This window comes from Rhinopithecus bieti, unplaced genomic scaffold (genome assembly GCF_001698545.2).
Source record: "Rhinopithecus bieti isolate Rb0 unplaced genomic scaffold, ASM169854v2 scaffold_3067, whole genome shotgun sequence".
Lineage (NCBI taxonomy): Eukaryota > Metazoa > Chordata > Mammalia > Primates > Cercopithecidae > Rhinopithecus > Rhinopithecus bieti.
Window position 1 is genome coordinate 259060 of NW_016804208.1, and position 22375 is coordinate 281434.

At 38.7% G+C, this 22375-nt stretch overlaps 1 protein-coding gene across 10 annotated transcripts in view; it reads left to right on the forward strand.

The window, feature by feature from the left end:
• The window catches only part of FREM1 (FRAS1 related extracellular matrix 1), a 178862-nt gene that overhangs the window by 102565 nt on the left and 53922 nt on the right, over positions 1–22375 (forward strand). For 8 of the 10 annotated variants that reach the window (XM_017867169.1, XM_017867168.1, XM_017867166.1 and 5 more), the window contains 7 exons: positions 1532–1726; positions 2825–3010; positions 4526–4722; positions 7195–7417; positions 11140–11284; positions 15821–15962; positions 19572–19767. In XM_017867169.1, coding sequence (XP_017722658.1) covers positions 1532–1726; positions 2825–3010; positions 4526–4722; positions 7195–7417; positions 11140–11284; positions 15821–15962; positions 19572–19767 — 1284 coding nt within the window. The remainder of the gene's footprint in view (positions 1–1531; positions 1727–2824; positions 3011–4525; positions 4723–7194; positions 7418–11139; positions 11285–15820; positions 15963–19571; positions 19768–22375) is intronic. The other 2 variants (XM_017867171.1, XM_017867172.1) reach the window with 2 other exon arrangements.

The window sequence follows — 22375 nt, forward strand, 5'->3', positions numbered from 1 at the left end:
TGAACAAATTTTAAGCCAATTTGCATTTTAGATATATGAATAGGTGAGAGGTCTCTTATTTTGACTCTTTCTCACATTGACAGCTGATTGTTTCTTTTTAATTCTCTCAACTTCAATTCTGTTTTTCCTTTTAAGCCCAGTTTTCTCATCCTTTGAGCACTTGGTTGCTCAATAATATCATCTCTAGATTTTTGTTGTCATTTTTAAACAGGGGAAATAATGGCAATCACAGAACTCTGCAGATTTGACCAGTGTCTGGTGAAAAGAGAGGATGTCCCTGATCTTTTGTACCCTAGGTTCATCAAAATTCCAAGCATTAATTCCTCCCTGTATTAGTCCATTTTCAGACTGCTGATAAAGACATACCTGAGACTGGACAATTTACAAAAGAAAGGGGTTTAATGAACTTACAGTTCCATGTGGCTGGGAAGGCCTCACTGTCATGGCAGAAGGCAAGGAGGAGCAAGTCACATCTTACATGGATGGCAGCAGGCAAAGAGCTTATGCAGGGAAACTCCCATTTTAAAAACCATCAGATCTCATGAGACTCATTCACTATCATAAGAAAAGTGCAGGAAAAATCTGCCCCCATAATTCAATCACCTCCTACTGGATTCCTCCCACAGAATGTGGGAATTGTGGGAGTTACAATTCAAGATGAGATTTGAGCGGGGGTACAACCAAACCATATCACTCCCTTCTTGAGATTTTCATGGTGATGCATGAGAATTACCAACAGCACATGTGCAAAACTTTTCTGTGTCCTGAAGAGCAAGCACCGTTACTCCATGCCCTTAGTGGGTAACCCAAGAGCAGATTGCCCTATTGCTGATAAACTATGTAATCCTGACATTTTCTTCCTTCTTCCTCTCACTGTCTAAACTGGGGACATTTTGAATCCCACAGATGTAAGACCTAAAGAGTGAAAAGAAGAAAATGAAAATAAATGTCTCTCCTTTTCCACAGACTGTTGCTATTTTTAAAAACATCCTGGCTAATATATAAGAAGAAGAATATTGAAAGAAATGGCAAAAATGTGGCCTACTTTTGTGTTTCACCTATCCAACATCCTCTTTTCTCATAAGTGCTCTGTGGTTGATGGTTGTTCATTTAAGGTGGTTAATGCAAATGGAAACACAATTACCAAAGGGACAAGGACGCCTTCTCCCTCTCCCTGAGGTTGGCCATAACATAAAATGATTATAAGGGAAGAATGAAACCTTCACCAGTGAATCTTCGTGCCCTTGTTCATTCATGAACTGTCAGACCCTTGTTAGCCCAGTTTTGTCCCTCCTTATCATGATAGATGACTGGTAGGGAGTTCACCGGAGGCAACAGATGGGCTAGAATTTTGCATTATTTTCATGATGTATTTCATTTCATAGTGATAAAGTTGGGCTTTACATTTATTTTATCCACATAATATTTTTTCCTTGCCATTTCAATGCTTGTAGAAGAGGTGTGAGTAGATTTCGTCTTGGTATTCTATATTTTTAAAAAGTAAGGTTTCAGCTATAGTTGTGTCTTCCAGGTGGCGAGATTGGCATGATGCCTTGTTCTGACACCATTACATTGGTGGTTTCAGATGGAGACGCTGGCCCTTTTGTGAATGGCTGTTGCTACAATGGACCCAATCCATCCATTCCTCTTCATATGTCCTTTCCAGTATATGATCTCAACATAACAGTATACCCAGTAGACAACCAGCCACCTTCCATTGCAATAGGTGATAATGTGTTTTTCTGTTCCAGTACTATTGTCTGACCTAGTGTCATACTTGTGGTTCAGTGAAATAATATATTTCACTTATAGTCTAAAAAGAAAACCACCATACGGAATTGTCCTTCAATAATTGCCTCAATACAAATTTGTGGAAAACCCAAATCTGTTAAGATTATATGGCAAAAGAATTTACATGTTTAAAAATTTAAATATTTCTGTTTGGAGAGAGAATATGTGTATTGGGGTGTGTGCGTGTGTGTGTGTGTGTGTGTGTGTGTGTGTGTGTGTTGGGACAAGGACAACATTGCATTCCTCAAATATTCTGATTTTATTTCACATGGGAAAATATAATTTGCCTGCTGAAGAGAGAGTAATTTATTTTATCCATAACAATTTCTATTAGAACAGGATGAGTATACCAGAGAGACCATTTATATACATTTAACCTTATTTGCTTTTTAGAAAGTCATCTCTTCATAGGCATTATGTATATGTTCTGTCTCTCAGAAAAAAATATAAGCATATGTATGAATGTTACTGTAATTTGCAGACTATCTCCCAAGCAGTGTTCTGGAAAGAAAGCTTTATCCCAGCAGAATAATTAAGCATCAAGGCATGAAAAACATCTTCGTTATGAGCAATTCATAATAGCTCTCAGGCAATTAACGCTCTGACAAACAGAGGTACCAATTGATCTTGAAGAGTACATAAACTACGTTTAGTGGCTTAACATTAAAACAGTTTGGCAATTCGTACTTTCATTTGTCACTTCCATAGAGACACAAGGGAAATCAGAGTTCCTTGAGAATGACTAAAGGGCTATGCTGGAGCAGTTAGTATTTCTGCTGTCTTTCCATTATTGTCTGGCTTGCCTGTACAAAAAAAATATATAATTCCATAAGTCAAAGTAAACTCACTCATTACGACTCACAATCTTCACTTTAAAGAGAATTATGCCAAAGAAAACGAACATCTCCCATGGAAATGTTTTTGCACATGGGAGGCTTCTCTGAATTAGAATTTCCGTCACTGCATTTTGTCCTACCTAGTCTGTTTAAAGGTTTTCATGCTAAGTTGTAATTGTGTTTTTATTTGTATGCAGGTCCCATGTTTGTTGTAGATGAGGGCTGCTCAACAGCCCTTACCGTTAACCATTTGTCTGCCACTGACCCTGACACTGCATCAGATGACTTGGAATTTGTTTTGGTTTCTCCTCCCCAGTTTGGCTACCTCGAAAATATACTCCCTTCTGTGGGTTTTGAAAAAAGCAATATTGGCATAAGTATAGGTAAGTAGTAGCTTCATGACCAGCAATGACTCCCTTCCTTATATTTATGGATGTGATTGGCCAGGTCATGCTTAATAACTGGGTAATGACTTTCAAAATGTTTAGAGCACCAGGCATGGTGGCTCACACCTGTAATCCTAGCACTTTGGGAGGCCAAGATGGGCAGATCACCTGAGGTCAGGAGTTCGAGTCCAACCTGACCAACATGGTGAAACCCCATCTCTACTAAATATAAAAAATTAGCCGGGTGTGGTGGCACATGCCTGTAATCCCAGCTACTTGGGAGGCTGAGGCAGGAGAATTGCTTGAAACCAGGAGGCAGAGGTTGCAGTAAGCTGAGATTGCACCATTGCACTCCAGTCTGGATAGCAAGAGCGAAGCTCCATCTCAAAAAACAAAACAAAACAAAACAAAAAGTTTAAAGCACCACATATATTCAATGAATTATTATTACTATTATAGCTGATACTTTTGAATCTTACTATTTGTCATTTTAATTTTTATTCTGACTTTCCCCATGCATGCAAATTTACTTCAAAATAAGTGGAATTTTACTTATGAAAAATACAAGAATGAACATTGAAGAGAGAATGGTTTAAAAGGCCCTCACAGCAACACGGGATACCATGAGAGAGTGAATCTAGTGGTAGCTCACAAGGTCTCATTCTCACAATCTTTTAGCACTTTGAATAGATATTGGTGGAAAGGATGAGGAAATATACTATGGGTGTAAGAGAGAGAAAGCCTAAAATGTTGAAGCAGATGACATTAATTTTAAAACTAAAATGTGTCCCAGATACTTAACTAGCTCTTGTATTTCAGGCAAAACAAACCAACCAAAACAAAACAAAAGCAAAACAAAATCTTCCAAAGACATATAAATGATTCTCCAAACCCCTTTGGAAGAATGTCCATTTTAAATATGAAAGAGACTGCATTTAAGATTAATTGCATTCAATGTTACCCAGTTTCTCTTGTGACTTAATGCACATCTTAGAGCATTTTTCTCTTTGGATTTAAGCCCATGTCAAAATACTAAAACAGCGGGTTAGCTAATTCCACTCAATCCAACCCCTGGCTTGATATGTACGTCTTGAAGTACGCCTATGATTGATTGACTCTTGTTTTGCCTTTACGTAATGGAGGTGGTCTCTTTTTATACTCAAGTATGACAGAGAACCATTTATGCAAAAGTAGTCATTTAATCAAGGGTAGGTCTCCGACATTTATTCTCAGTATCTGAAGTAGTCTTGAAGTCCCTGTGCATTACTGGTTAAAAATTATTACTCTTCTGTTCCCCATGAAAATTTTATTCTTCTTTATGATCTATGGATATCTGCCTTTATGTTGATGGTTGGCTGTTGTAGTAGCCCTTGATAGCAGATACATAGGTCAACTGCTATGATCTCTTATTTGCATTACTGAGAAATTGACTATTATTGGGTTAAGGATTAAGGACCAGTAACTGGAAAAAATGTTTTTCTTATTTATCTGTTCCATCTTGGTGTGCTCTAGATTCATTTCAGTGGAAAGACATGAATGCTTTTTGCATTAACTATGTCCAGTCCAGGCATCTGAGGATAGAACCAACTGTCGACCAGTTCACGGTGTACGCCACAGATGGGAAGCAACGCTCCTTGGAGATACCGTTTTCTATTATTATCAACCCCACAAATGATGAAGCTCCTGACTTTGTAGTGCAGAATATTACTGTAAGAAACATATCCAAATGTTCCATTTCTCTTTATCATTTTGATTTTTATTTTCATTTAGTCCATTTACATTGCTCCAAGTGCATTAACACATTGAATTGGTGAGGAGTGGGGAAGGCTATGTCATGTAATGCTATCATTTGAAAATTATTAATCTTCCTGCCTTTCCTCTTTTGTTGGCACATGAGTTTCTCTGTCTCTGGAGAGCCTTTCAGTAATTACGAGAGAGAAGAAAAATCGACACATGATTCCATCTATACCTACCTCCATTGTTTTGTATCTGCCTAGGGTTGGGGCTTCTGAAGTAGTAAGACCACTGGGAAGTTGTCCCTTGCTCTTCTCTGGAACTAGTCATGGTTTTACCTGCATTCCCTAGAGAGACTATTGGAGAGTGAAAAATATGAAGTCCTGTGTGTTATGGGCAAGCAGACTTTAAGCTTCACGTAATTTTTTTTATATAACCATATTTTGCTTTCTTGTGAGAAAATGCATTTAATTTATAGATAGTTGGGCTTCCATCAAGTTACGCTGCAAAAAGATTTGAGGTTTTAGTTTAAGTTATTATAACCCATTCCAAACCTGTCTCCTAATAAGGTTTGGCATTTTATGTATATTGATCTAAAATTTTTGTTGTCCTAATCTCAATAATCCATTCAATCTGCAAGAAACAACCTCACGTTTTAGTCAAGCTCTATGAAGAAGGATATTATAACATATTTTAAAGTTCTTGGAGAAAAAGGCAAGGTCCTATTTAAAATGTTTTCATAAGTATACCATTTTAAGTTGAATTATGATGCCACTTTAATCTTTAATAAGTAGGGCTAGATAAAAGAAAATCAGCATCCTTTTAGCGCAAGTATCATATATGGCAAGTGATTTTTTGTTAACACGTGTTCAATAAAACGTGGTGCAGGAGGGTGCCCTTCAAAGTCAATAAGAGATGGTGAAATGAAAGGAGCTTTAGGCCAGGCACAGTGGCTCACGCCTGTAATCCCAGCAATTTGGGAGGCTGAAGCAAGAGGATCCTTTGAGCCCAGGAGTTCAAGACCAGCCTGGGCAATGTGGCAAAACCCTGTCTCTACAAATAATAAAAATAAATTTAAAAATTAGCCAGGCAGCCAGGCTGGTGGCACGTGCCTATGGTCCTAGATACTTGGGGGGCTGAGGTGGGAGTATTACTCACCCAGGTGGGTGAGTCTGCAATGAGCTATGATTGAGCCACTGTACTCTAGCCTGGGCAACAGAGACGACCATGAGGAAGGATGGATAGACGGAAGGAAGGAAGGAAGGAAAAGGAAAGGGAAGGGAGGAAGCGGAAAAGGAAAAGGGAGAAAGAGAGAAAGAGAAAGGAAAAGAAAAAGGAAGGGAAGGAGGGAGGGAAAGAGAGAGAGAGGAAGCAAGGAATGAAGGAAGGAAAGGAAAGGAGTGGAAAGGAGTTTTCACAAATCCGAACCATACATGTCCTTCAAGGCTTAATTGCCTTCTCATTTATGAAAACATCCTGGTCTCTGCCCTTTTGTAATTCTTGTTTATGAATATCTAACAGCACTAGACATTTTCTTCCTTGAGTTATAGTTATTGATGGACCTTTGCAGTCTTACCTGACTTAGGTTGTTGAGAAGTTGGGTTGTCGAAATATTCCTATTTCAAAGTAGGAAACAGAAATACTTCTTTGTTTTCTCAATCCTCACTATGAGAAAGAAAGATTGAATCAGCTAAGTAACATATTGTCAAGTTCTAACTGGCTAGATACTACATGAAATGATAAACATTCAATTGTCTTTGTGCTTAAAGGATCATGAAACCTGAAGTGGGTGTGAGAGGGAATGGGGAGAGTAGTTCAGGAAATTTGGAAGTATGAGAATTGGAGGGAGATGAGGGACCCAGAATGAAAATATACATAATTATGCATCCAGTAGCATCCTTTGGCATTGTTGTTGATTTCAATGGAAATACAGAAGTTTTTACTACAATAACAAAAATAAAACCCACCAAATATGCTTAGTGTATGTAGCAGATATTTGTGTCACTTATAAAGCAGATGGAAACATAAGACTTGTAGAACCAAGGAGATCCACGAGGATTGGTTTATGAAGGTGAAGGTACTAGATTCAGCTTTACGACTGAACTTTTCCATGACTTCTTGAAAGCAATCAGCGTCTTGGTTGCTTTTTTCCCAGACCTTTGACTTATGAACAATACATACTTTAAAAATTATATGCCCTTTGTCCTTCATGGAAATGAACAAAGTGCTTTGAAATCTTCAGAAAAAAATGTAAGGAACATTAATAAATCTGTTGTTTCTTTTACATTCCTATTAAACCAGCAATTTCTTTTTAGGACTCATCCTATAAAAATCTCATATAAAATTTGAAGTAGGATATATTCAAATGATTTCTTTTGAGCAGTTTTCCAAAGAAAGACAAGTTGTCTTTCACACGTTGTTGACTTTTCTGATGTGCTCTTGCTCAGGTGTGTGAGGGTCAGATGAAAGAGCTGGACTCTTCCATCATCAGCGCTGTGGACCTGGACATTCCCCAGGATCCCCTGCTGTTCAGCATCGCTCAAAAGCCACGCCACGGCCTCCTCATCAATAGGCAGTTTAGCAAAGACTTCCCTGAGAATGAGCAGCCAGCCAACCCTGACCAGAAACATGCACCTGTTCACAGCTTTTCCATGGAACTCCTCAAGACTGGTATAGCATGTTCCACTTCCATGCATTTGTCGTTGTTGATTGAATAATTTACCCAATACTTATATGTGAAATCTAAAAAGGTCAAACTGATATAAGCAGAGAGTAGAATGTTGGTTACTAGAGGCTGAGGGTGGGGGATTGGGGAGATGTTGGTTAAAGGATATGAAATTTCGGTTAGACAGGAGGAGTAAGTTCAAGAGATTTATTGTACAGCATAGTGACTATAGTTAACAATATATTGCATACTTGAAAATTCCTAAGACAGTAGATTTTAAGAGTTCTCACCAATCAAAAAAAATGAGTATGAGAAGTAATGCATATGTTAATTAGCTTTATTTAACCATTCCACAATGTGACCGGGCCTGGTGGCTCATGCCTGTCATCCCAACACTTTGGGAGACCAAGACAGGTGGATCACTTGAGGTCAGGAATTTGACACCAGCCTGGTCAACATGGTGAAACCCTGTCTCTACTAAAAATATAAAAATTAGGTGAGTGTGATGGTGCACTTCTGTAATCCCAGCACCTCAGGAGGCTGAGGCATGAGAATCGCTTGAGCCTGGGAGGCAGAAGTTGCAGTGAGCTGAGATCGTGCCACTGCACTCCAGACTTCCAGCCTGGGCAACAGAGTGAGACTCTGTCAAAAAACAAACAAACAAAAAAACCCCAAATAAACCCATTTCACAATTTATACATATGCATCAAAACACCCAGTTATATATCATAAATATGTACAATATTTATTTGCCAATTAAAAAAATAAATATTTAAAAATAATTTAACCTAGAAAAGTTAATAATAAATCACAGAAATAGGGGGTGAAGAAATAGCATTTACCTGCTTTATTCATTTGTCCCTCAAGGGCTGTCTCTAGGCCTGGATTAATGTAGGACAGGAAGCCCTAGGTAGAGGTAATAGGTAATTGAAAAGGCAACAACATGCTTTCTTTCACTTTTAGGCTACCATTAAATATGATATTTGAGTTTTTTTATATTTTCACTCAAACATTTAATGCTATAATAAAAAAATTCTTTTTAAAACTATTGAGATCATGAAACTACATTTTAAGAGATTGGTCTGCCAAAATGTCCACAGTTGAAACAAATATAGAACCACATATAATAATGCTTATTATTCTCTGAGGGGATAATTTGCTCTTTAGAGAAATGGCACATTGCATAGCAGCCTGAATTATTTTTTAATTACTCTTTTAAAAAATAATCAATCTTATCCCATTTTTCACGTATGAAAATACTTTTAAAAATTTGAGAAAAGTGTGCAATTCCTGAATTACTGCTTCCTCCCATTCTCCCTCCTTAGGCGTTTTCTTTCTCCAGCCTGTAAGGTCCTTCCCGCTCCTTTGACAGGCTAGCCAAGGCTGTGCCTTCAGAACACACCTTTCTGTTAACCTCCACTTGAGCTCCACCTAAGGCCTCCAAACCATTCCTTCTCTGTGCTTGCTTCATTTTAGCACTTGCTTAACGTTTTTCCAACTGTCTTTCAGTTATTTGTTTCCCCAACTAGTGTGCAAGCTTTCTGCCCCAAAGGTTTTTTTGTAATTGTTGCAAAAATCATCTCAGGTTTAAATTTAAAAAGTGCATTTATGTATTTCTCAGCTTTTATCAATTGCAAAGAGATACATTCTAGGGCATAAATGATGATATTACCAAATGAATAACCACATGCTACAAATAATAGAATACATTGTTTACATTTTTTTTTCAAATTTGACCAAGGAAAAAATAATAATACAAATTTTACTCTCAAGAAAGTCAATTTTTTTAAAAAAAACATTTGTTGTTTATTATCCAGTTAAGTAAGAATTATATGATCATTGTGTACAGTTTGGACACAGTCATTTTGAAGAAAAAATAAAAATTTCCTACATAAAAATGGTATTTGGGTTAATATTTTGGTTACTTTCTCAGAAATTAGATTTTCCCCTCTATTTTATCTGTGGTTCATTTATGGCTACATTTAAAAAAAAAACTTTAGTGTATTCTCATAAACATCCCCCGAGACAAATATACAACATTTATAAAACTCTTCCCATATTATATAATCTGTTTTTCTTCTTACTTTTTTTTTTTTTTTTTTTTTTTTTGGAGACAGGGTCTTGTACTATCACTTAGGCTGGATTGTGGTTGTGCAATAACAGTTCACTCCAGTCTCGACTTCCAGGGCTCAAGTGATCCTCCTGCCTCAGCCTCCCAACTAGCTGGGACTACAGGCACAAGTCACCACCACACATACCACTGGCTGATTAAAAACATTTTTTGTAGAGACAGGGTCTCCCTGTGTTGTCCAGGCTGGTCTCGAACTCCTGGGCTCAAGTGATTTTCCTGCACTGGCCTTCCAAAGTGCTGGGATTACAGGAGTGGGTCACCACACCTGGCCTCTTCTTACTTTTAAAATATTGAGGCCAGGCACGGTGGCACACACCTGTAATCCCAACACTTTGGGAGGCCAAGATGGGTGGATCATTTGAGGTCAGGAGTTCGACACCAGCCTGACCAACATGGCAAAACCCAGTCTCTACTAAAAATACAAAAATTAGCCAGGCTTGGTCACACCTGTCTGTAACCCCAGCTACTTGGGAGGCTGAGGCATGAGAATCGCTTGAACCCAGGAGGTGGATGTTGCAGTGAGCCAAGATCATGTCACTGCACTCCAGCCTGGGTGACAGAGTGAGACTCTGTCACAAAAAAAATTATTATTATTATTGAAAATGTAGCTTTTGATAATTACATTATAAAATCATCATATAGACTTACTATGCTATAATTTTAAAAAAGAGATGACTTTGTCACCCAGGCTTGAGTGAAGTGGGGTGATTAGCTCACTGCAGCCTCAAATTCCTGGGATCAAGCATTCCTCCCTGCCTGAGCCTCTTGAGCAGCTATGACTACAGGCATCACCTGGCTAGTGTTTCAAAAAAAATTCTTTTAAAGGCAAGGTCTCATTATGTCATCCAAACTGGCCTCGAACTCCTGGCCTCAAGCGATCCTCCCACTTGAGTCCCCACAAGTTGTTAGGACTACAGGTGCTCACCACTGTACTGGCTCCTGTGCTACAATTTTATACAACTATCTCCCATTTTAAAATATCCAGATAGTTTTCCCTTTCTTAGTATTAAAAGTTGTATTTCAGTAAACATTTTATATAAATCTGGGTGCACATCTCCTAGTGTTTCAGTAGCTTTGAAGTAAGTTTTGAAAATGTGAAATGTCAGGCTTCCGATTTTATTCTTTTCCGAGGCTATTTTGGCTGTTCTGAGTCTCTTGAATTTCCATTTAAATGTTAGGTAGGCTTTAAAAAAATAGTTACATTTTTAATATTTAAGTTGTGATCTATTAAAAATTCATTTTGATGATTGGCTTGAGGTACAGATATAACTGTATAATTTTCCCCAAGTAATTAACTTTCTCAGTTTTATTTAAATACCCTGTACGTTTGTTTATATAGTTTATTTAAAAATATATTCTTTCCTAACTGATTTTAAATAACACCCTTAATCAAATACTAAATTATTTAAATAAAAAGTCTTTAACAGGTTAAGAAGGCACTCTTTTACTTCATAAAACAAGTTTAATTTCACCCTACTGCACTGATAAATGAACTCTTGCTAATACCCCTGCCTTGAAAATTAAGACATTATCTGTGACATATGTCATGATGGTTTAATCATAAGGAAGATTTACTTACTTTTTTCCTTCTTCCAGGAATGAGGTTGACATACGTGCATGATGACTCAGAGAGCCTTGCTGATGATTTTACAATCCAATTGTCAGATGGGAAACATAAGATACTTAAAACCATTTCAGTAGAGGTCACCCCAGTTAATGATGAAAAACCAATGCTGAGCAAGTAAGCTACCTGAAAAGAGTTCCTTTCAGATTTCTATACAATTCTGTGAAATCTACAATACTAGGCACAGATATGGTGTATGTCTCCCAAAGAAGCAAGTCTTTGCTAGCTCCTATCACAGCTTGCCCCTGCCACTCAGGCATGAGGAGCCTTTAGTGCAAATGTTAGTTAAGGTAACCTCTCCTTAACAATCAGCCCTTTAATTACTTTTCTTCTAAACATACTAATTGGTTGTAAAGAATAAGAATGAGTGAACACATGGCATGGAATGAACAGTCTGCTAAACATATAAAACATGCACATACACAAACATGACTGCACACCTACCAAAGTGCAATTAATATATAGATTGAACTAAAGTCTAGTAACATTAACTGCAGACAGTCCTTACAACAGATTTGCTGAAACTTGTAACTAAGTGTGGCTGAGGGAAATAAACCAACCCACTTCTTTCATTATCTTGGTACTTTTTTGTCCACCAGTTCTCTACTGTGTTCCATATGGGTCAACACCCCCTCCCACCTCACATCAAAATGATCATTTTCTAAAATTTTGAGCAATATTATTAATTGCAAACTTTCTCAGTATCTCTCTGTATTAGTCTGTTCTCACACTGCTATAAGGACATACCCAAGACTGAGTAACTTATAAATAAAAGAGGTTTAATTTACTCACAGCTCTGTAGGGACTGGGAGGCCTCAGGAAACTTACAATCATGGCAGAAGAGGAAGCAAACACGTCTTTCTTCACATGGCAGCAGGAGAGAGAAAAACAAGTGCCCAGTAAAGGGGAAAGCCCCTTATAAAACCATCAGATCTTGTAAGAACTAATCACTATCATGAGAACAGGATGGGGGAAACTGCCCCCATGATTCAGTCATCTCTACCTTGTCCCTCCCATGACACATGGAGATTATGGGAACTACAATCAAGATGAGATTCGGGTGGGGACACAGTCAAACCATATCACTGTCTCTGTAACTGCTCAGAGTTTGATCATAGGGTACAAAGTATTCATCAATTCTATTTCTATAGCCCCAGCCATTTCTTTTACAATTGACAGCTGTACAGAACTGTATGCAGTCTACAGAACTGAACAGAGTTTTAGGGGACTCTTCTCTAGAGTTAGGAGTAAAAAAGCATCTGGTTCTTGGAACCTCCTTGATGACTTCACCTCTTTATTCAATAGTGCAGCAGTAAGAGGCGTGTTATAGTCTGGGTTTTTATCAGGGAGTGAATAACTTCCTGAAAGCACACAAACCCCTCAGATCTCCTCCACTCTGCAGAAAGAAGGGCCTCAAACAAGTCCCTTCCTTATCTGCCACATATCCTGCTGGTCCCTGTGAGCCACTGATAAGGTCCTTAAAAAGCATTATGGGAAATACTGATGATAGATTTTTGGAAGGTTGCATCTCATACATCAGTCTGACTAAAATATTCACCAAAATTTCTATTTTCTTATTTCTTAGCTAATATGTTGGATTGGTATAGCCTTGATTTATAAATATGAAAATATGAAGGCTGTCACAGTATTACAGTACCTCCTTTTTGATGATCTCATTTTAAGAGATAGGGAGGTGAAAGCTGGCAGGGTGAGGGCCCCAGGGCATCCACTGGAGAGGGGTAAAAGCTGGCATTTATTAAGTGCATACTATAGGACAGACACTATATTAGATTCTTTCATATATATTATTTCATTAAATCCTCACCAAAATTGTGGAAAATACATGTTATCATCCTCACTGAGGAAAACAGACCAGAGAGGTAAAAGAGCTTACACTAGGCACCCACTCAACCCCATTTGACTCCAAAGGCCATGCTGTTGTTACTAAACTCACTGGAATAGCTACATCTACAGAATCATCAAATCTCCTTCAAACTTGCTTCAGAAACCCTCCCTTTTCTATGCTTTCTCTTTCCTTTTCTCCTGTGGATAGGAAGTAATGTACTCTCTTTCTCTTCCATGTGTGTCCTTGGGCATATCACCTCTTTCCTTCTCCCGGAAACTGCTCCATTATTTTTTCCTCCAGTGTCTTCAATCTCTCCCTTTTCATTTCTTCTGTTAACAAGACAGAGGGATAAGTATTGTGGTTAAGAGAGCAAATGCTGGAGTCAGATTGACTCAGTTCAGCCACTTACCAACAGTGTGATCTTGAACATGTTGTTTAACCTCTCTCAATCTTTCTGTTAACATCTCTGTAAATGAGGATAATAGTGGTATCCTCTTACTAGGATTGTTACAAGGATTAAATAAAATATGTAAACATGCTTGAAAGACTACTACGTGGTAAGTGCTCCTAAGTGTTATTGTTATTATTACAAGCAGATATCCTAATTGTAAAAATACAAAGACAAGCTAGTCCCCCTTTCATTTCACTGAATTTTTTGGAACTTTTTGGAAGAGTAGTTTGTGCTTGCTTCTTCCATTTCTGCCCACTTTCTCCAATCTCCACTTTATTACTTCTTTCTTTCTTTCTTTTTCTTTTTCTTTTTTTTTGAGACGGAGTCTCACTCTCTGTTGCCCAGGAGTGCAGTGGCGCGATCTTGGCTCGCTGCAAGCTCTGCCTCCCAGGTTCACACCATTCTCCTGCCTCAGCCTCCTGAGTAGCTGGGACTACAGGCGCCCACCACTATGCTGGCTAAATTTTGTATTTTTAGTAGAGACGGGGGTTTCATCATGTTGGCCAGTATGGTCTCGATCTCCTGACCTCGTGATCGGCCCACCTCAGCCTCCCAAAGTGCTGGGATTACAGGCATGAGCCACTGTGCCTGGCCCAATCTCCACTTTATTAAAGATGCTCCCTTAAAAGTTACTCTTGGCTTTCCTGCCAAATCTAATGGCTCTTCTAACCTTCCTGGACTCTTTGAGAGCATGTAACACCATTTCTTTGCTATTCCTTTTAGCTACTGTAGAGGATGCTTTGGGTCCTGCAGGTCACAGCCCCTCAGCCCATCTCTGATTCTGGTCCTGATCGTGGTGGAATGTGCCACGTCAGTGTCCCACCTCAGGTGTCCGCGGTGCCTCACTCTACTTTTCTGCCTCAGGGCTTTCATGCAGCCCATGTCCAGGCTCAGCAGAGAGCACTCTGGGGACAGCCCTTAACCTTGGGAGCTAGTAGATAAGATAAATGCTCCAGCTTCCTATCCATCAGGAGCACAGTTTGAATTGCATGTATGTGGTTCCTCAAGATACCCAGCAGGATTGAGCCCCAATTCCCCATAGCAGTAAAACACCCTTTGTTGCCTTTTTCTCTTTCCCTTACTCTCCTACTCCCTCTCTCCTGCCTCCTGGAATCACTTCACAAATAAATTACCGTCCTTGTCCTAGGGTCCCTTTAGGGTAACCTAGATTGTGACACACCTTGTCCTCTCTTGGCTTCCAGACGTTGAATTCTGACACTGAATTCCAAACATTTCATTCTGACCAGAAATTTAATTCTGAATTCTTCCCACCAAACTCATCTTCTTAATCATATTGGCTTTCTGTTTTGATTAATCTATCTAACCGCTAATCTCCATAAGCCCTCAACCAACTGATTGCTTAGCTTTTTGGAACAATGGGATTCCCATTCTCTAGTAAAGAGATGTGCAGAAGTCACCTCCCACTGCGAGGGAAGCAAGATATTCACCCTGAGTGAAAGTTGTTGGAACTGAGGTGTTCAGGTTTTGGCATCTCCGCAGAGGAGCGGAACACTGTTGATGCCAGTTGCTGGTTCTCAAATGTCCTTTATCTGAATCCTAAGAAATTCAGGTATGCCAATTTTTCTCAGAAACTAAGCTGTAAAGTTGGACAGAGTTAGGCCTCATGAGTAGACCACAACTGAGAGCTAGAAACACTGGTGGAAAGAGATCCCTATATCACTTTGGCGAGACCAGGAACAATGGCCATATAGGCTGTGAAGGCTGCAGCTCCGCACAGTAAAGGACCTGCAGAAACCACAGCAGCGGCTCTGCCCCAGCCTACTGTTCAAGAAGACAGGAGCTGACCTGGCGTCTGTAACACTGGGAAAAGATGAATCTGCAACAAGAACACATACTACCCAGAACATTACTTAGAAGAGGAAAAGAAATTTAGAGAGTCCTAGATTACCTCAGAATGGCATTATCATCAATGGGACATCTGTAGGCCAGTCATTGAATCTCTTTAATTGAGTTTCTGTCTGTAAAATTAGAACACTCATACCTAGCCCTCTTACTTCATGGAGCTGTTGGGAGTGTGAAATGAAATACTGGAAATAAGATCATTTTATAGAATAAATTATAACTTACGAAATTGTGAAGTTCGGTACATGTAATCAATTGGAAGTGCCTAATTACCTCTTCCCACATTCATTAGGGCTGACCCATTGTCTTTTCAGACCTTCATGTGTGAGGGCAGAGAGCCTGTTTCATGCCTCTCACTGGTCATCTTCAGTGCTTTGACTATTGAATATCATTCCTTAATTGTTGAAGATTGGGAACTGTGATAGTCAATATAAGTGTCCCCTACTAAGGAATATCTTCTATTTTATATCAACCCAGACATTTTCTTTTACAGGAAGGCTGAAATTGCAATGAATATGGGTGGAACTCGTATTATTTCCAGTGCTGTTCTTTCAGCCATAGATGAAGACTCGCCCAGGGAGAAGATTTACTATGTATTTGAAAGGCTTCCCCAAAATGGGCAACTTCAGTTTAAGGTTAGTGACTTTTTAGTTTTATTTTTCAAAACTAATGTAGCAGGTATAAATCTTCTCAATATATACATTTCAGTGATGGGATTTATTCTCTGATAGCCATGTATTTGCCCAGAAGTAGAAAATTTAATTTTACTAGTTCAGGGTGAATTCATGCTGTTCTAGAGTTTCTTTGTCAACCTGGGGTAAATTCAACAAATATTAAGATTCTTCATTGCTCCCTCTCCTGTGGGATTATCCCTAAATTCTGAGGGAGGGAATTACTGGGGTAAAGCAAGCTGTCTGCTTTCTGAGGATAATCCAGGATCTTTTGTGATATCTTCATTTCTACCAGATTTTTCACTTGTGATTCATGTAACTTTCCTCTTTAGCATCCATCATCTCAATTATAAAACTTCAAGTCTACAGTCTCTCTTGTTCTCTACTCATCTCTCTCTCTCTCTCTCTCTCTCTCTCTCTCTCTCTCTCTCTGTGTGTGTGTGTGTGTGTGTGTGTGTGTATTTCAGCTAAATTCTAGATCATTCTCAGGAAAATGAAAACTTACATTATTTTTTCATGATAATCAGGTCCAGGGAAACTTGGAGGGCTGCCTCTAGCTCCTCTGGCCCTAATGGTTTCTGTTAAAACATTATCTGAATCCCAGCACTTTGAGAGGCCGAGGTGGGCAGATCACAAGGTCAGGAGATCAAGACCATCCCGGCAAACATGGTGAAACCCATCTCTACTAAAATACAAAAATTAGCTGGGTGTGGCAGTGTGCACCTGTATTTCCAGCTATTCACTACTCCAGAGGCTGAGGCAGGAGAACTACTTGAACCTGGAAGGCAAGGTTGCAGTGAGCTGAGATTGTGCCACTGCACTCCAGCCTGGGTGACAGAGCGAGACTCCATCTTAAGAAACAAAACAACAGCAACAAAAAAACATTATCTGAGTATTATCACCTCCTGCCTTCTCAATGATTTGCCACAGTGAGCATCTTTCTTTCCTTCTGCTTCTCATCTTCATCCCTGAGCAAGGACAATCTTTATGTCTTCTCCAGGGAGTCTACTTACTCCACAAACTATATACCAAATTGTTCTGTGTTCTATCTGACATGAACTTAAAAGCTGAAAGGTCAGTGTCTTCATCCCACTGTAGTCCCACCTCCCCTTGCAGCACCAGAGCCCTTATTGTTTAGGTTCAGATGGACAAAGTCTTGGACCAAAAAGACAGTGTGGGAGAAAACTTCATGTGGGAGTCATCCCATCCTGCTAGCATAACAGATTTTAACAACTGCCAAACTTGAATCCCATGAACTGCATGACACCATAAATTAACATTCCTGGAATTGTGTACGTTCTCAAAATTAGATGCTTTAATGGAAAGCAAATAAGCATGGAAACAATAAAGGGATACTAGGGGTAGGGTCACCTGGGTTTTACTGCTAACTCAATAGCTTGCTTTGTGGTTTGATAAAATGTCCTTGTTTCACTTTAGGCCTAGAATAGCAAAATTTCAGTCTGATTCATACTGTGTGCATGATGTCCAAGGATCAGCCCAACATGAATTACATAGATCAGTCACCTGAGAAGGTCAGTTGAGTAATCAGTCCAAATGTTTATTTCAATGGTGGATTAAGACTAGCAACCACAACCACCAACCGTCCCCAATGCAATTATTTGATGGAATGCTTAACTTTACATATAATGGAGGCACAGTCCTAGAAAAGCAGCAAGAATTCTTTCTATGTGGAACAGCTTGATTGTCGTAGATTGTAGGCACCATAGAGAATCAGAGTGAAGAGCAATCACGGATTTAAATTGAGGTACAGCTGTGTCCTTATTTCATTTCAAAGAGTAATGAAGCAGAAATGCAGTGGAAGCTCACACATTTGGGTGGCTTGGGAACGGAACTGTTTTGGATATGTGAAAATGCAGATGGGGCCAGGTTCCCAGTATGGCTCCACACAGTTATCTCCCAGCTCCCTAGCAGTTCTTCGAGTCTTTCCAAGACCGAGGACCAGCACTCCAGCCCCCCTGGAGTCTCCCAAGAGTTCTTGTTTTCTTGTTGACTTCTCTTAGTTTTCCCCATCTTGAATCTGACTTTTATTTTCTTTCTATTTCTGGGTCTTCAAATGATTCTATTAAGTCAATCTAACATTTTGGAGTGCAAGTAAGGAATTACATGGAGACAAGAGAGAGGAAAATATGTCTTCTTCTGGGCTTACTTCCTTAGACAAGATTAGAAAAGGGAAAATGTGAAATAGAATTGCAGACTTTCCTGTTTAAAACCTGAAAGAGTCTGTTTTAAAAATTATATTGGCAAATAGATCTTATGGAAATAAACACTAGCTTAATTGTTATGACATAATTAACTTCCATCCAGTGAGCATGAGGGCAGAACATAAATCTACAAATATCAGATGGATAAACATATTAAAGAGAAAGAAACATTATCAAGTAGAATGACATAAAGGCAAGTGGTGGCACAATGGGAAGAGAGGAGGACAAAGCTCTTTTGCCAGGAACTGGGAGTCTGTGGAATCTGGAAATCTGTGTTCTATCTGACATGAACTTAAAAGATGAAAGGTCAGTGTCTTCATCCCACTGCAATCCCACCTCCCCTTGCTATACCAGAACCCTTATTGTTTAGGGTCAAATGGGCAAAGTCTTAGACCAAAGTATCAAGGGGAATGAAAAGTAAATGATTTACATTTCTGTTTTAGACTCTTAAATTAGACAGTAAAACCACAAGATAATATCATATAATAAATGTTAAGATGACTTTTAAAAAATTATATCTAATGACTTTTGTGAGCCATTCCCAGGGAAAGGTATGTACCTTAAATGAATGGTAATAGGATTATTAATAAGTTAATAAAGATTTATGATTACATTTTTCTACTACTCTCAGTTCTTAGCCACCCCCCTCAGCATAAGAACCTTTTAAATTCAAAATGCCATAATTTCTGTATCAAGCTCCCTACAAAATATATGCTTAAATAATGTTGGCTTTTAGAAGATTCTGATAAAAAATAATATATCATATTTGCAGTTTATATTTTTTGATGACTTAGGATATAAATGTAGGGAGTGATAGTGATCCCCATCATTTTCTTTCTTTAGTAAGGCTGGAAACATACTAGGGAGTAAATCCATCTGTTCTATTTTTGTTTTGTCTGCTTCAGATAAGCCTAGTAATGAGCCATGTTGAAAAAATATATTTGATTAGTGGAACAATGAAAAGAACTAAAAAATGGAAACTCTAAAAGAAACACATTTAATTTCTAAAGAATCCATTCCAAGAGCTCGATTACCCACCTGCTCTCATTAATTGGAATATTTAATCAGCTATGATTGCTTATGATAAATACCTTGGAAGTAACAATGCTGTTGTATTGTTTGACTTTGTCTGAAACCCTTTGGTTGAAGCCAGTGTTTTTCCAAGTTCTCAAATTATTCTAATATATTTCTTTGAAAAGAAAAAAGTCAGGTAGAATGGCAAAAAGTAATCTGGAATTTCCCTGAAATATTATTTCTATTGGAGGTTTTTAGGGGATACAGAAAATGTCCACTAACATACGTTGCGGGGAGAAAAAACCATGAGCAGCTGACTAACTTTGGCTCCTTCCAGATAGGGAGGGACTGGGTTCCTCTCTCCTCTGGCATGAAGTGCACTCAGGAGGAAGTGGATCTGAACTTGCTGAGATACACACACACTGGGGCAATGGATTCCCAGAATCAAGATAGCTTCACCTTCTACCTTTGGGATGGCGACAACAGGTCCCCTGCTCTTGACTGTCAAATCACCATCAAGGACATGGAAAAAGGTAAAAAGCATGTCTACCAAGATTTACTGGGATCAACTTTGCTAACTGGTATAAGTATTTCCCATTTGTTTCTTTCTGTCTCTTTCCCTCCCTTCTTTCCTTTTTTCCTGCCACTCTTCATCTTTGAAATTCTATCATTTATGTTTAGATCCTTTGGCTTCTCACCTGCTTTGCCTGGGACCTATGAGGTTCACAGAAGTAGCCAATCCATTCATTATTTTTTAAAGTTTATTGGAAATTCAGCTTTGCATACAATGTGGCTATACAGGCTACTTTAACTGTTAGGATTTTTTTTTTTTTTGCTTTAAGTAGAATTTTACCTAATTGATGTGTAACTCTAGTTTTATCTTCAGTAAGTGATCTATCACTGGAAAATGGAGTTTCAAAGGAAAAGTACTTCTCAATAAATGAAAATATATTTCAAAATTTAAAAATAATAAAGATAATCTTTGTCATTAGAAAGGCTGGAAGTTGTTGCTTCTTTCACTTTGAAAGTGCTAACATATGCTTTTTAGGGACAGGGAAAGACACTATAAGATAAGCTTCTTGTGAGGTAATTAAGCAGAATGAGTTGTATAAATGGTGAATGGGGGAGAGTTAAATGGTAGATGGAGGAGAGTTTTTTTTAAAAAGCTCAGCAAGGAGGTGTAGAAGCTCTTGATACCTACCTGTTACTACCCTGTAATTTTGCTTCACCTTATGTGAGGATCATATCTCATTCATCTGTGTTATCCCAGGATCTAGATAGTCCCAGGATGAAGCATAATGTTAGATCCTCAGTACATGCTTAGTTGACTGAATGCTTCCCTTTTTTGCCTTGGCTGCCAGGAAGCTCAGAGGTAAATTGAATGCTTAAGTGCAATAATAAAAAAAATTTTTGCTTTATGTGTGGCAGAATTATAATTGTCCTAAAGTTTTAAAAAATTAATTCAGTTTGATCTTGAGGTGTTTACTTTGAGCTATGTAATGATATATTTTATTTGCTTATTTCCTGGTTGTAAATGTGTTCCTTAAAAAAGTCTAATAAGTGACTTCAGATAAGCTAGATGTTACTGTACACATTTATCTCTCCCTGCAAAACAACTATGTTCATCATAAATATATGTCCAGGCAAAATGTAATACAAGTAATATATTAGGGCAGACACCTAGTGTATCAGAGTAGGCCACCTTCTCATTGGCTCAGCACAACACAGTTTTACAGTGATATAGGAGAGCTCTGTTCCACATAGTCATCTAGGAACTCTTTATATCTAGACATTCCCTTATTCTGAAGGCCTTAGAGTCACTCAGGAAGTGAGATATGGAAGAAAATTAGGGGATGTCATGCACTAGGTGTGAAGGTTGTGTACCTCTCTTGCACACATTCCAGTGACTGAATCACAGTCACATGCCACATTAAGAGAGGCTGGGCAATAGAAACTTTAGCTTTGCACCCAAGAAGAAAGGAAATAAAATTGGCCAGTGCATTGCCAGACTCTGCTGCAATTGACATGTGATTATTTTCATAAGTCTTTTTTTTTTTTTTTTTTTGTTTTTTTTTTTTTTTTTTTTTTTTTTTTTTTTTGTTTTTTTTTGAGACGGAGTCTCGCTCTGCCGCCCAGGCTGGAGTGCAGTGGCCAGGTCTTAGCTCACTGCAAGCTCCGCCTCCTGGGTTTACGCCATTCTCCTGCCTCAGCCTCCCAAGCAGCTGGGACTACAGGCGCCCGCCATGTCGCCCGGCTAGTTTTTTGTATTTTTTAGTAGAGACGGGGTTTCATCATCCTGACTAATACTAAAAGGTGACTATCCAAAAACATGTGATGTAAATGCCAAGCCATTTCTGAATTTAAAAACATAGCGGCCAAAAAATTTTTTAAAAGATATTCAGTCTCATGAGGAAATAAGAAATACAAATAAACCATCAAAGTGGTACTCTTTTAACCAGTGGTTCCCAATGACAAGCAATTTTGGCTTCCCAAGGGACATTTGGCAATGGTCTGGAGACATTTTTTGGTTGTCAACTAACTGGACGTTGCTACTGGCTTCTAGAAGGGCAGAGGCCTGGGGTGCTGCCTCCTGCCCTCTAGAAGCCAGTAGGCAACTCCCAGTTATGACTCCCAGTGGTAATGATGGCTAATTACCATCATTAGCCAGGATGGTCTCGATCTCCTGACCTCGTGATCCGCCCGTCTCGGCCTCCCAAAGTGCTGGGATTACAGGCTTGAGCCACCGCGCCCAGCCGACATGTGATTATTTTCTAAAAGGATTTTTGAAAACATATACCAAGTAGACACATTATCCTATTAATATTTTCAGTTCAAAATTTTTCTTCTTTGTTTCCTCTTACAAAGTGGTGTTTTGTCACTGTACAGTTTTTTTGTTTTGTTTTGTTTTTTACTTAACATGGGTTTTTCCAGGTTGCTGCATAACTTTGTAGCCATAATTGTTTATCTCTAAACAAGACTGTACTGAAGAGTTAGATTTAATCACAACCTTAAAATTGAGCATTTGGTTGTTTCCATTTGGGAGCTATTATAAATAACATTAAGCTTCCCAATTGCTGTGTTGCTGTGTCTTCTGATTTGCACAGTGGCAGAAATGATGTTGAGATCTTTCAGATAAGTTTA